At 39.1% G+C, this 16,284-nt stretch overlaps 1 protein-coding gene across 2 annotated transcripts in view; it reads left to right on the top strand.

The window, feature by feature from the left end:
* Positions 1–16,284, top strand: part of LOC150087225 (uncharacterized) — a 320,470-nt gene that overhangs the window by 276,138 nt on the left and 28,048 nt on the right. For both annotated transcript variants that reach the window (XM_090371087.1, XM_090371086.1), the window contains exons 21-25: positions 161–258; positions 485–602; positions 869–1,002; positions 8,602–8,794; positions 11,106–11,312. In XM_090371087.1, coding sequence (XP_090227213.1) covers positions 161–258; positions 485–602; positions 869–1,002; positions 8,602–8,794; positions 11,106–11,312 — 750 coding nt within the window. The remainder of the gene's footprint in view (positions 1–160; positions 259–484; positions 603–868; positions 1,003–8,601; positions 8,795–11,105; positions 11,313–16,284) is intronic.

Here is a 16,284-nt window from a genome sequence, read left to right as displayed (position 1 = left end):
TTTCGTTCCCTATTTGTATTAATCTGCGCAATATTCTTTTCCAGAAACCCAAGACAGGGTAGTTATATTATGTCAGTGCAAACTAATTAAGACTGTGAGAAAACAAGAGACAACATTTGTTGGCAATACACTTTTTAACTATTTCTTTTCTTCTTTGCAGTTTGATTCTCGGGTGATGTGCATGCATGCTCCTGATGATATGATCATGCTCTTTGGAACCCTCTCTCGTTTTGTTCATGCTTACCACACAATTTCCAGGTAGGGCTGGAACTGTGGTTTCAGTTAAGTTCATTTCATTGTGATACAGTATCTCAATTTTATTAAGTTTGTTTCACTATTATAAAAAATAGCCAATTTCTTTTTGAAAAATGAATATATGGAATGTGAGACATTAAGAAGAATGAGACACCATTTTCAACTTTTGATTTTCCACAAGAATTTTTCTGCTTTCTTCTGATTTAATTAAACCTTTTGTTTCTTTCAGGAAGCTATTATGGGAAATTAGCCTCAATGATAGTGTGTTTAGTCTGTGTTCACACCAAAGGGATGGGGTGAAACAGGTGTTTGCTGGGCTGGCTGATGGAACCCTGGCAGTAATAGAGGTTAGTCATTGTTGGGATTATTTTGAAAATTCTGTATACATTGAGATTTGAAAAACTTTATCTTTAGGTGGTATAACAATAGAATAGTCCATTAACATCATTACCTGCATTATTTTGGCAGAAAATAGAGTTTTATTTCTTAAATTATAAATAGTATTGATAGTTCTCCAATTCAGGTATCTTTAAACCATTAAAAAATGTAAAGAATACACAGTGAAACTATGAACTCAAAAGTAAAAAAATTTCTCTTCTGTTTTTTTATGTAGAATGTTCAAGGACGGGCACCCAAACCTGATGTGTTTTATGTTGTTATTGGTTCTAGCTCAGTCACATGCCTACAACTAGTAGGGAGACGCTTATGGTGTGCCTGTGGGAGTCTTGTAGTAATCTTAAGTGCCAGGTAAGTGGAATGACAACTTCATAAATGTTCATCTGTGTCTAAATGTTTGGGATTTCATATATATTGCTATAAGTCAAAAACAAACACTACATTTTTTAAAAATCTAGAGGGTAATATAACAGTGATGAAACTGTGAGGCAATTACGGATTATAAACTAAAATGTATATAACTTGGAATCATGTGCATCATCAGCTACTGGAACTGAGGTATCATAGGGAAACCTGGGCATAAGGTTTTTGTGCTGGCTGGGTAAACCTTTTGTTAGTTAATCTTCTTTGAGACTGAAGGAAGAGAAGATGGGAAACACTAATATAAGTCAGTTGGGGGTGGGTAGAATAAAGGGGGATGGAAGGGAAAGGGGCTGAATCTATAGAAAATATGGAGCTGTTGATCAGACCTCCCAGTAAGTATATATTGTAACTTAATATTTGTAGGCATAAAGGGCTCTTACACAAACCTAGGGCTTTAACTTTTATAGTGGAGCCATTTTTGGTTTTAATTAAATCTTTTCAATTTTTTTCTTATTCACTAGTAATACTATAAACCTTATGAAAACTAAAATGTTTTATTTGTATTTTAATTATATGCAAAGTTGAATAAAACACTTAATTCCTTGTTAAAAGCCACTTGACATGGGTATCTTTACATGGTGAGAGGACCTCCCATTGACGCTACTGCCCTCCAGATTAGCATCACTGGGATCCAACACTCACAGTGTAGCTTCAAGGATTCAACACACCACTGCTTTGACAATACAGGTGGTCCTGGGATGGCTCACCCAGGATCAATTGGCTAGTGTTATCTGTGTCATTGCCATTCCCCAACCCTTATGGTTCAAGGCACAGGATTCAAGCTGGTAACAGTACAGGTATGGTGCCTAGGTAGCTCTGGTGCTACAATAATGAGTGCATTTATTGCTTGCTGGGTAGTGGATATCTGATTGGACTCCATAGTGGGTGGGGAGCTCAGACACTGAAACAATAAAATCTTTGTGAATCCTGATCTAAATTCTTCTAGGACCCCAACACAACCCTACCAGAAAATTATGCCATTGAAACAGATGTCATATCAGAAAAGAGGCTTAGAAATGAAGCTGTATCAGGTCTGACACTTGATAACTGTTAATCCATTCTACTGATGAGAAACATATAAGAAAAATGTACCCTTCAATGTTCAGAAGGGTTTAGCAGGGATGGCAGGCTCTCCCAAATCTGTAGAATGGCTGCATTCTGGGGATATCCTCATCAAAACGAAGTGTGATAAACACTCAGAGCAGTTCCTCAAAACCACCTCTGTTGGGAGAATTCCAGTTATAGTAACACCCCCAGAAGACAATTAATTTATCCTAAGGTGTCTCAGAATGGGACCTGCTTGATGTGTCTGTTTGTTTTGAACTGAAAACTTTGAGCTGCAAAACATATATCCATGACTATATGGATATGTTTAATTTCATCTTTAATTTCAGTATACCAGTGTTTCTGAATGCAATTACAACTTGGTACTTGAACTACCCAGTAAAGCTGTATAACCTAACCCACTAAGGTCCAGAAAGATGGACTTGCAAACAGCCTGTCATGGTGCCCTTGCATGTGCCTTGATGTAGTAGTAGTAGTAATGGCAAACTTATATAGCATCAGCCAAAAAAAAAAAAAAAAAAGCCTACACATCACCCATCCATGCCCTCCAAGAATTTTAGCTTTTCTTTGAATTTATTCAACTCATCCATTTCAACAACAGATGGAAGCCTGTTCCAACAATCAGCCACTTGCTGGCTAAAGGCCAACTTATACACATCTATCCTGCAACCATCCTTCCTTAACTTGAATTTATGCCCCTCATGTGTGCCCCCTCTCAGCAAGTGGAAGAATGGCATTAACATTCCGCTTACTCAATCCAGTCAAGGCTTTAAACATCTCAATCAAATCTCCCCACAAGTGCCTGGTCTCAAGATACTGTAATTTGCAGAACTGAAGCCTTTCTAGGTACGAGCACCCTTCCAAACTAGTTGCCCTACTCTGCACCCGTTCCAGCAGATCTACATCCTTCTTAAAGTGAGGCCTCCAGACTTGTATACAGTACTCAAGATGTAGCCTAACCTTGGCCTTATACAAAGGGATAATCACCTCCTTATCCCTGCTAGCAAAGTTTTTGTATATCATTGACAAAACCCCATGAGCTGTCCTGGCAGCATGTCTCCACTGCTCAGAGAATTTCATGTCTGAATGCACAATTACTTTCAGTCTTTTTCATTCTCCACTACCCTGAGTGTAGTACCACACAGTTGATAAGTTACTCTGGGGTTACTGCTATCCATATGCAGTACCTTGCATTTGTCAATGCTAAACTTTAACTGTTTACTGTCAGCCCATCAACTCAATTTTCCTAGATCTTGTTACAGTAGCTCACTCTCATGACTGTCATTAACCACTCTGCCAACCTTTGTATCATCTGCAAACTTACACATTAAGCCTGATATACCGTCATCATATCATTAGATAAATATCGAAAACAACAATGGACCCAGCACTGAACTTTGGGAAACTCCACTAATTACATTAGTCCAAGATAAGCAGTGTCCATTGATAACCACTTTCTATCTTCTTCCATTTAACCATTCCTTTATCCATAGCAATAACTTGTCCTTGTGGATTCTGATGAAATATGACATCTGGGTTCTCCTGCAAAATTATAAACCAGTTTGCTTTGCTTTTGGAAAACAGGAGACATACTTAAAGGCAAATGAAGACTTTTCCTTGTATAACATCATTGTTGTCCATCAGGGTAAAACCGGAGATGGACCTGACCATGGAGGAATTGCTATCCTTGTGGGCAACTAGACCCCATTTCAACCATTGCCATTTTCCACCACCAACATCTATCTATTTGCCATCTGGCACTGACACCCACCATACAGACCTTGATGACCTTATTATGCAACTGCTGTTCCCTCACTTACTTCTTGGGGATTTCAATGGGCACACTACCATTGGGTTAGTGCCGACATTAATGGGGACTAGTCATAGGGCATATGCTCACTGATAGTAAACTCTCTCTCTCTCTCTCTCTCTCTCTATCTCTCCTCTAAATGTGGAAACTGATACATTCTTCCACATGTATGTCCATATGGTTTCTGCCATTAATCTTTATATTTGCTCAATGTCTCTCCTTCTTTCACTTATTTGTGAGATGGAAGAAAACTCCCTATAGCAGTGACTGCTTCTGTGTGAAAACTTTGTTACTTGGTGGGAGACTGTCTTTCTTTTAGGTTATCACGGTGTAAAATTAATCAGGCCGATTGGAATACCAGTCAGGAGCCTATCAATGAAGCAGTGATGTACATCACAGAAAATATTGTTCATTGTAACTACAATTGCAATTCCAACAATATCTACTTGATTTCTACCTCATTATCTACCTCATTTCTTAACCATCTTGGAATGCAGAATGCAGAGCAACAAACCAGAATCAAAACAAACCATCTTGAAATGCAGAATGCAGAGCAGCAAAAAAGGATCAAAACTGCTTGTGGACAAGTCATAGAGCATATCCTCACTGATGGTAAACTCTTTCTTCTAAATGTAGAAACTAATATTCCAAAGATATCTGACCATGTATAATCTCTTAGTCTTTAAAATGTGCATGTGAAAAATCATACTGTAGTAGTAGTAGTAGCAGTGGCATGTGATGCAAGAAAGCAAGTGTATGAGCTTATGCAGCATCAGCCAAAAAAAAAATAAAAAAAAATCACACCATTCCCTTCAAATGCCTGTCCAGTTCCTCCTTAAATTTATTCAACCTATTAACTTCCACAACGACAGATGGAAGTTTGTTCCAGCAATTAACCACCCGCTGGCTAAAGGCAAATTTCCACACATCTATTCTACATCTGTCTTTTCTTAATTTGAATTTATGCCCCCTTAGGTTCGTAATCTGAACAAGTGGAAGGATCCCATCAGAATTCAGCATGCTCAACCCATTCAAGGCCTTATATATCTCAATCAGATCACCACGCAGGTGCCTAGTCTCCAGCCACTGCAATTTGCAGAACTTAAGCCTCTCTTGGTAAGAGGATCCCTTCATTCCCCTCACCAATCTTGTTGCCCTTCTCTGTACACGCTCAAGTAAATCTACATTCTTCCTAAAATGAGGCCTCCAGACCTGTACGCAGTACTCAAGGCGTGGCCTGACCATTGCCTTATACAGAGGGACAATCACCTCCTTTTCCCTGCTAGCAAAATTCCTATATATCATTGACAAAACCCCATGACCTGCCCTGGCAGCCTGTCTGCATTGCTCAAAAAACTTCATATCTGACTGCACAATTAATTATTTTTTGCATCCAGTTCCTTTGTAACCACATCATAATATCCTATCAAATTTGCCAGACAAGACTTTCCCTTAACAAACCCATGCTGTGTCTGAATTATTGCTGCAGTCTTGTCTAGATGATCCTGCAATGCATCTTTAACCAGTGACTCCATTATTTTACCCAGAACAGAAGTAAAACTAACTGGTCTGTAATTACTCGTGTCACCCTTCGATCCCCCTTTGTGAATTGGGGATACATTTGCACATCTCCAGTCCGTGGGAACCTCCCCTGAGTCCAAGGACGCTCTCATAATTATGGCCAAGGGTTTGCTTAGTTGCTTTGCCGCCTCCTTTAATATAACTGGATAGATCCCATCCACCCCAGGTGCTTTTCTTATGTTTAACTTCAACAATTTCTCCTCTTGCTTTCAGTTATTACAAAATCATTAAGTATCCTGCTACAATTTGATAACCTTCTGCCATTTTCAAACCTTAATAATTCCTCATGTGTGAATGTAGATGCAAAATACTCATTCAGTTTGTTTGCTATCTGAGCAGGATCATCAACAGTCGAACCATCGATGTCAAGTGGACCAATCAGATTCATCACAAAACTGTAATCATGGAAAAATTTATCAAAAAACTTCCATCCTCTTGGTTTTGTCATTGATCAACAGCTTCTGTACAAACTGTAATTTGTATTATTTCATCCTCAAATGCAGCATAACATGTTATATGCTGTTGACTACAATATGTTAAGCTCATGACCAGCATATCATATGGATTTCCCTGGGTGTTGCATGAAACTTTCCCAAATCCACCATACCCTTTTTGACTTTTTGTTTGGCCACCACCTCTGCCAGGATGAGTGTACAAACAGGCAGCATTTATGAATTTTCTCTATCAATGCAGATGTACTCAGTTGCTTTTTTTAAACCATGCGTGAAATTTATGCATAATGGTGGTAGACACCAGTTTGTTGAACAAAAGCATACACTGTGCCTTTTTGGTGTTGGCAAATTCCACCATGGTTGCAGTTTTGTGATTATGCTGCATCTACTATAGAGATGCATTTTTCTGGTTGCTGAAAAAAAAAGTGAAGTATCACTTGCATGTGGTTTTTTTAATTCTGGAAATAGCATTCTAAGTTTGGCAATTTTATTGCCTTGCTAAGTGATACACGACAGTGGAATTACATCGGACAGCCCGAATAAGTTGGTAAACATTGTTTATCAGAAGTGTGAGCATATTAACGACATATTGTGCAATCTCCTCCGTGAGTAATCTATTGCCATCACGTCTAATGAGTATTACTCTAATAGTCTCGACCATTTGCAAATCAAAGGTATGTGTCAATTACCCTTGAAAGTGTCCCATCTAGGGAAGTTGAAAATACCAAAAGGATACCTATTAAAGTGCCCATTTTCATATTAGGGAGCGGCCATTTTAGAGAGTTAGTCTAACATGTAATTTCTAATACTTCTGGCCAGGACCCAAGCCTGAATGACAACAAGAGGCGTCCATTAAGGGTGATTCACTGTATATAAAATATAACTTTTACTTCATATATTGACTCTTTACTCTTTCTTAAACATTAAAATCTTTTTTGACAAGGTTACCTATTTCAAAGGTTACTAATACTTAAATACTTTGACATTTTATGACTTTGTATGGCACAAAAGAGCCTTTGTCACTGATTTACCAATAAAATCTAAAACCTAACCCTGTTGAAGCAAAATTATTATAGTTTGTTGGTTATTTTTGTATAATTATAGAAATTTCCACTTGGATGGAAATTTCTATAATTTTATTTTTTTTTGGTTATGTTTCAAATTCCCTTTTGAATTCATTATTGAAGCTAAAGGAAGAAGGGGAAACGGGAATGTGTTAATGAAAAACCTTGAAACACCTGTAATGCAGTCACAAGGACTTTATCTGAAGAAAAAGTGCATTCTTCCTCTTCTCCATAGCCAGGTGGGCAGAGCATCAGTGCGTAGCACATGCTTCTTGATTAGACCGGGGTTCGAGCCCGTGACCACCAAATACGGAGGATGCGGAAAGGTCAGGGAATGACCACCGCATATTCCCGGAGCAGTATGGCCTTAATTGCTAATGCTCCTAAAAACCAAACAACAACAACCTCTTCAAAGGCTAAATGAGAAATGGATGTGCAATTTTTTTTTTTTTTTTTTTTTTTTTTTATGAGAAATCTATGAGAACAAATGAAATTAAGAGTTTTTATAAAGGGCTATTTTGCCATATTTCTTTATAGTAATGCAAGAAGTATTGAATTTATAACAAACTGGTGCATAATCCAGCCATATAATCACAGGAAAAATATGTGTGCAAATCTGCTCTAACTATTCTAAATGGGCAGAGGGATTTTCAAATAATGATTTCCCACTGATTCACCAGTATGCTGTACTCTTACTTTACAGTATCATACAGGCTTACTTTCAGCATTGTTCCGACTGAACTGGTTAAGTAACATCTAAGCGACACCTTGATTATAACATCATAAAAAGGTTCAGTCTGGTAAGTTTGACACTAAAAATACATTATTTTTCCTTCATTTACAGAGAAATAGGTAAACCATAAAGAAACATCCCTTAACTTCTTATAATTGATAGTACAGATCATTCAACACTGTGACTTGAGAGTGGGCGTAAATTAATATTTCTTGCAGATTTTTTTTTAGATTTTCAGTGTACTGATATATGTACTGATGTGAAAGCCAGTGTGCTGAACTGTTAATTTTATACCACATGCATAAAATTAACAATACTGCAAAGATACCAGAGCTTTTTGATTGTGATGTTTAGCTAGTTTGATAAATGTGTATATCATGCAGACATTCTTTTCTTAATGCTACATTATCTCCTCTGGTGTGAAAATATAAGAAATATATAAAAATATAACAAGAAAAGGCTTTGATCATGATATTGACCAATAGTAAAAACTGTGTTTTGGAGAAGAGTATGGTAAATTCAAAATGGAAGGAATAGAGAGACAAGCAAATTTTTACCTACCGTGAGTTTGGAGTGTTGCTTAGTTGCACAAATGAGAATGCAGTATTTAATATCTCGAGTATAGGTAAGCAGACTATGTAGCCTAAGTGAATTAATATTACACAATTCAGTTTTATTTTAACCTTTTTCTACCAAATTTCTCTCCTTCAGAGAAATCTTATAGGTGTTTTCACACTATATGACAATAATGAAAATGTTCATCAATTTTTGTAATATTTCTTATTTTTTCTCTCCCTCTCTTTTTCTTTTATTCATTTGCAGAACACTGGATCTCCTGGACCAATTTCAGACTTCATCAAATGGCCTGGAATATATTTTTCGAATGATTACAGGTGACCAAGGTGTGTGGGTTACACTACGGGGATCTTCCGTTCTCCAGCTGTGGGATCCCCATACCCTTACCTGTCGGATGCTATATGATGTCAGAGACAATTGTTGTTCTCGAACTCTAAAGGTAATCAGAAACACGAGAATTTAACATTAGAGTTCTTAATAATATAAGATTTACTAGTTATACCATAGCACACGCTTCTTGATTAGACCGGGGTTCGAGCCCGTCACCACCAAATACGGAGGATGCGGAAAGGTCAGGAAATGACCACCGCATATCCCGGAGCAATATGGCCTTAGTTGCTAATGCTCCTAAAAACCAAATAACAAACAAACAACTAGTTATACAATATAATATTATTATGAGTAAATTGTAATTTCAATTGTAATATCACACTTGTCCTTAAATAAGATCTGTGTTAAGGGAGAAACTAACTTGAAGAATTTGGTCATTTCTTCATACACCACAATAATGAAATAACATGCTATGATTTCATTTGAAGTCAGGAAGACGTAGCCAGTTGATATTTCTTTGTGTTTTTCTGTTCTTATTTTTAGTCTCACTTTTATAATTTCGAGATTAATTTTTCAGTATACACATCATTTATTTTTGTAAACTTTGAAATTTGGAGAGATCTATGTATGTATGTCAGTTAAACTGTGTTAATCAAAACTGTTTAACTGGCATACATATAATCAAAGTGACTTCAAGGATCATCTCTATGCCACTTTTGTGAAGACATCACGCTACTGCATTCTGTTGCCATTCCTAGGGTCAGCGTACCTTTCTGCATGAGAGTAAGACTATATAAATTGAACATGTTGACTACACCAATACTCAAACTTGAAAACATTAACAGCTGGACTGCGAATAGTTGGCAGCAGAAACAAGATTATATGTATTTTATATCAAAAGTTTGTCCAACACTTAAACATTATACACAATATCTCATTGGTTCTGAATTCAAATGCCAGTTAATTAATAATGTCCTGTGCATGTAACTTTGGAAATGAAGGGACTCCCATGAAGGCCATTCTTCATAGGGTCAAACAGGTGAAAGTCTGATTATTAAAGGCCAGAATGAGAAATATAAGAAAGAGGTGGCAAAACATTCCTCCAAATTCCACAATGGTCTCTAGCGTTGTCATGCTGAAGGGGGAATCCTTCATTCTGTGGCTTTGCCTTCACTCCTGCAGTTTGCATCTTTTAGCTTCTTCAATGTCTCCCCACAGCAAGCAAAATCAACCATGTGTCTCTGTTCCTGGAAATCTACAAATATAACTCCCTCTCTTGTTCTAAAATGTGGAACATGATTTTTCCAGCTGATGGCTGAACCATAAATTTCTCCATCTGTGAATTTGTGTGGTACCATTCTACAGACTGTTGCTCTGACTCTGATTTGTAATGAAGTATCCAGGTCTCATTTGTAGTGATAATACTGTCAAAAAAATTGTTGCCCACAGTCTCGTAACACTCCAGAAGATTGGCACAAGCTTACACTCTCTCTGCTCCTAATGATCTGATGTTATCATTTGTAAAATCCAATTGGCACACCATTTACTCTACTCTACTCCAGGTTGGCTAGAATTTGTTTTCAGTGCATTAATATTTCCAATCTTGCCCACTCCTCCTGGGTCTGTCTTCACGAATCAGTTTATCCACTCTCTACTCATTTTCTGCTGTCGCTGCAGCTTGAAGACCTTGGCACATCCTTCAAACCACTATTACCATCACTGACACACCTAGCCCACTGCTCACACTGACTGTCATGTCCTCGTAGCCATTTTTCCAGTGTTGGTAAATATCAATTGGCATAATGTCATACGACTGTTTAGTATGCACTTCAGTGCTATCTGCCATTTTTCACAAACTACTACTGCCCTGTCACCTGGCATGCAGTGTTAAAATCTGCAGGATATTGGCAGTAACATACAAATTTTCATCCACATGCCTTTATATTTTGTATGTAACATCATGAGTGAGGGAAAAAAAAATATTGGTTTTTAGTTTCAGAGCAGCCTTTGTTGTGTGTGTGTGTGTGTGTGTGTGCGTGTGTGTGTGTGTGTGTGCGTGCTCGTGTGTGTGTGTGTGTGCGTGCGTGCGTGCGTGCGTGCGTGCGTGCGTGCGTGCGTGCGTGCGTGCGTGCGTGCGCGTGTGTGTGTGTGTGTGTGTGTGTGTGTGTGCGTGCTCGCGTTTAACCAAAAATAATTACTTGGTACATATTGCTAGAAAGAGTTAAACTATTCACAGTCATATATAAAATTTACTTGCTTGCAGAACTAGACAATAATTATCCAACCTGTTTTGCTGAAGAAGAGAACCATAAAAAACCATAATTCATTCTTAAAATGGTATGATTCCTTTTATAAGTAATTAAACAACTTGAATGATAAAAGGCCACTATATGTTGTACAGTAGAATTTTTACATTGCAGGTAGATGACTCTTATACTAATCATGGTCGAATAACCTCAATTCTTCCTTTTGATGGTACCATTTTGGTAGGCACTGCAGATGGGACACTTATTATTTATGATGTAAGTGCCCATAAATCTCCAACTGGAAGTGCTCCAGGCTCTCCCTGTCCACTACCAAGTAGTGCAAGACCAGCCAATCCAGTGCAGATTCAGGAACGATTAGAGGTAGGAATTATGTTAATCTCCTTACATAATCCACAATTTTATTGGCACTTTCATATGACTGTGGTGATTTGATGGATTGTTCTTGTTTCTTGTTTTTACTCTGGCACGACCACCAGGTCAGTGGAGTTTACAATAAATCATCGATACAAATGTTAATCGTATTTAGCAGTTACAGGCCTTAGTTGGCCTTAGTTGCTAATGCTCCTAAAAAACCAAATAACAACTGTCAGAAAACCGTTATGAACATAAATTCAAACTTACCCATGTATATATTAATAGTTGGTTAAATAAATATAGGAATAACAAGTAAATAATAGTAATAATTGAAAGAAGAAACTATTTTACATGATTAATGATAATTGAAGCAAAGAGTCTAATTTCTGTAGCATACTTGTCAGCCAATTGGTGAGCAATGCATTGCTTAAATTATGCTGAAACTAGAACATTGAAGTGGAAGGCAATCATAGTTGCACTTGTAATTCAAAGTAAGCAATAATTGTTCACTGATTAAACCCCCTCGACGTGGGAACCTGTACATGGTGAGGGGACCTCCCAGTGATGCTGCTGGGCTTCCAGATTAGTATCACTGGGATCCAACGCCCTTAGCCTAGGTTCCAGGCTAACATCAATGGAATCCGGCGTGTTTGCCGTGCACTGCGACCCGTGGAAATTCGGAAAGGGCGATCCTGGTGGTTGAGGAGCCCAGCTTCAATACACCACTTTGGCCCCTGCTTCGACAAGACAGGTGGTCCTGGATGGCTTGGCCAGGATCAATCTGCTAGTAGGTTCGCCTGCAAGGGTCAACCGTGTCGATGCCAGCCCCTACTCTCAAGGTCCGAGAGACAGGACTCCAGCTGGCAGAGGTGCGGGTATAGTGTCTGGGTGGCCCTGGCGTTCCACTCCCGAGTGCATTTTTTTGCATGCTGGGTAGTGGGCATCCCATTTGGGCTCCGTGGTGGTTGGGGAGCCCGAGCACTAAACCATTCCAAAACACTTACGAACCCTGAAACTCCAAACTTTTCTCCTGGAACCTCAACACGGTCCCTACCAGATCAAAATACAGATGAAGAGAATACAACGCAGCCAAACGGCCAAGAAAGGAAGAAAAATCAGGACCAATTCCACACTTTTTGGTTATCCCTTCAACATCTGAAAGATCCATTGGAAAGATGTCGCCCTTCTTTATTCAGAAGGGACTGGAAGGGATGGCAGGTTCATCGAAATCAGTCAAATGGCTATGCTCCAGCGATATCTTAATAGAAACAAAAAACAAAAAGCACTCAGAACAGCTTCTTCAAGCCACCTTAATCAGGGGAATTCCGATTATAGTCACCCCTCATAAGACATTAAATTCTTCTTGTGGCGTGATTTCGGAGTGGGATCTTATGGAAGTGTCAGAGGAAGAAATCTCTTCTGAACTTAAGCCACAAGGAGTGACAGCTGACAAGAGAATATTCATACGTAGGGATGGGAATTTAGTACCTACTAGAAACCTGATCCTTACATTTAATATGCCAATATTACCTAATGAGATTAAAGCTGGGTACCTGAATTGTAAAGTAAGGCCATATATACCAAACCCTTTAAGATGCTTCAAGTGTCAAAAATACGGACACTCGCAAATGGCCTGCTGTGGTTCCCTTGCATGAGCTCGATGTGGTGCAAAGGACCATGAAATAACTGGATGTTCAGCTACAAAAGCTGCATGTATTACGCAATGGAGAACACCCTGCATATTCAAGAGCTTGCCAGTAGTGGAAGGAAGAAAAGGAAATACAATGACTAAAGGCAGAACTTAACATCTCATACCAAGAGGCCAGGAAAGCAGTTAAACCAGTAAGTAGCGGTAAAGAAACATACACCAAAAAGGTATCTAATAAATGCTCAATTGGCACCCAAACGGATATGACTGTACCACCGAAAGAGTCATTCATGCCCATTGCCCGCTATCTATTAAGTTCAGAAAAACCAGCACAGAAATCTCAGTCAGCTGCCACTCCAATATTGGTACCTCCCAGTGCTCCAACACTATCGAAAGCGAGCACTAAAGTAACATTACAAAAAAATCAACAGCCCATGTCAGGACAAGAAAAAATGGATGTCGAAACCAGGGAGGTACATGACGATTCAGTCTTGGAACTCTTTACGGAGGAAGAAATGGACACAGGACAGGGCCCATTCTTCCCCAAAAAAAGAAAAATCCAAGACTGATAAAAGTAAGCCCTCAGCACCTTGGAAGCCACCTCATGGACCCACCAAGCCAAAATAATGGCTAAAATCCTACAGTGGAACTGTCGTGGATTTTGGCGAAATATTAATGACATCAAGGCACTTCTGCAAAAGTACAAGCCAACATGCTTTTGTGTACAGGAAACCTATTTAAAGGCAAAAATTGACCCCCACCATGCATAATATTATGATCATTCGTAAGGACAGAATTGGGGGCGGTCCTGCTCATAGAGGAGCTGCAATCCTCGTAAGCAACCAGATTCCCTTTCAGCCTTTGCAACTTACAACCAAGTAGAGGCTGTAGCAATTCGCCTTAAAGTGGGGTTTTGATTAACCTTTTGCTCTCTTTATTTACCACCTGGAATTGATATCCTCCAGGAAGACCTTGATGAGCTCATCATGCAATTGCCTCCCCCTTTATTACTTCTTGGGGATTTTAAGCCGGGTGGGTAAAGTGCCTGCCTGGCAACCCAAAGGTCGCGGGGTTCGAATCCCGCCTCGGGCTTGGATCAAAGTACTGCAAAAAACCTTGGGAGGTGCACTATGGCCACAGAAGCCGATGCGCCAACAACTACCAAAGGGGAAAAAAAAAAAAAGGGAAAAAGGGAATTTTAATGGACTTTGTGGGATAGTGCTAACATTAATGGAAGGGATGAGTCGTAGAGCGTATGCTCACTGACAGTGACCTCTCCCTCCTAAATATGGGAACAAACACCTTCTTCCACATGCCTACCCGTATGTTTTCTGCCGTTGATCTTTCTATTTGCTCCCCTTCTCTCCTTCCTTATTTGGGAGGTGGAAGAAAACCCATATGGAAGCGATCACTTCCCCGTGATAACCACCCTAAACTAGTGGTAGACCGTGTCAGGCATTTAGTTTACCACGGTGGAAGATTGATCATTTATTCAGTCATACTTCCAAAACTGCCCAAATAAAAGTTTTTCTATATTCAGGAAGGTATGAAAGTTTCAGCCATTAGCATTGAACGAACAATTAATGCTCAACAGTTATTTTGAAGAAGGACCTACCTGTCAGGTTAAAAAACGTTATTTACATTAAAGAAAATTATTAATAACTTTTATCATCTCATTATAATTACTGTCATAAAGGAGGAATAACTATAGACAATAAACATGGAACAATGTAAAGAATGAAAGGGATAAACGACTGTGATTTTTATAAGTTGTGTTAGTCTTATTAAGTGGCTGTTGGTCTTCTTGTGACATGCTCTGATCTTCTGAGACACTTGATATCATTATTGCATGTCCTTGATGTGGGACTTAGCATCTGTGTTGGATTACTAGCTTCTGCTCTAGCCCTGGGTCTTCTGTCTGCCTCTCCTTTCCTAGTATGAGGGACATTTGAAAAGTTCATGGCCTGAGTAAATGAGGTTTATATGAGGAGTCTGGTAACACAATACTTTTCAACACAGTTGCCTTTGGAGTCAATACATTTTTGCCACTGATGCTGCAATTATTGATTCCACTGCAAAGAATGTTTTCCTTGGGCCTCCATCCACTGCCGCTGTCGAAAAAATGGATTCTACCAGGTATTTTTTCAAATCAGGGACTAGGTGAAAGTCCGATGGTGCTAGCTCTGGTGAATATGCGAGATGATCCAAGATTTCAAAGATGCAATCATATAGTGCAGCCATGGCAACGACAGACTTGTGAGCAAGCATGTTGTCCTGGTGGTACGTGACTTCTTTGCTGAATTTTCCTCAGCATTTGTCTTTTTATTTTCATGCAAATGCCTCACACAAAGTCTCTGTAATATTCCCCTGCAATTGTTTGGCCTTTCTGAAGGTAATCCACTAGTAACACTCCATAAGCATCCAAAAAAACTGATGCCATCACCTTGCCAGCAGAAGGAATAGACTTGGCTTCCTTTGGAAGAAGAAAAGAGCTGTAAAGACTGCTCCTTTGTATCTGGCTGAAATTAATGGACCCACGTCTCATCCATGGTCAAAAAACTTGCAAGGAAATTTGCTGGATCTGCTCAAAAACAATACAATCGTTCACTTGACAACTGTTGTGTGTTTTTGATATGCTGCTGTCAACAACTTTGGGCTCCACTATGTTGACACCTTTTTCATAGTGAGAACCTCTGTTATTATGACACACACACACACACACACACACACACAGATGAGATGCCAGAAATGTATTGAACTGTTCTCACTTGTCAATCACTCATCACCAGGTCATGCACTGTCAACAACCTCTGAAGTGATGGGGGCATTGCAAATTTTTCCTCCCTTCCCCCAGTTTTTCCACCCTCCCCCATCATTTAGTGCCTAGCCATGGAATAGGAAAGGACATCCTCCCCCAATATTGTATCCATATTCTCATGAATTGCCTTTGGTATTAGTCCCTTTTTTCCCAAACATTGGATGACTAAAAAAAAAAAACACCAAAACTGCTTGAAACTCGGTGCATAACTATTTGAAGTGTTATACATTGAGTACAGCAATTTTTAACATTGTACCAGTATCCTTTCATACTCAGGTGTCACAAACTTTTCAAACATCCCTTGTAGGGGTTTGGCTGAAGGTCACTTGCTATTCTTGTAGGTTAAGGTTTGGTTTTGGTTGTTTTTTTTTTTTTTTTTAGGAGCATTAGCAACTAAGGCCATATTGCTCTGGGGGGTGGGGGATATGCGGCGGTCATTCCCTGACCTTTCTGCATCCTTCGTATTTGGTGGTCACGGGCTTGAACCCCGGTCTAATCAATCAAGAAGTGTG

Source organism: Mastigoproctus giganteus, chromosome 4, assembly GCF_048544385.1.
Source record: "Mastigoproctus giganteus isolate SK-2022 chromosome 4, ASM4854438v1, whole genome shotgun sequence".
Classification (NCBI taxonomy): domain Eukaryota; kingdom Metazoa; phylum Arthropoda; class Arachnida; order Uropygi; family Thelyphonidae; genus Mastigoproctus; species Mastigoproctus giganteus.
The sequence above is the reverse complement of the archived record's forward strand: the minus strand, read 5'-3'. Positions and strand labels throughout refer to the sequence as shown.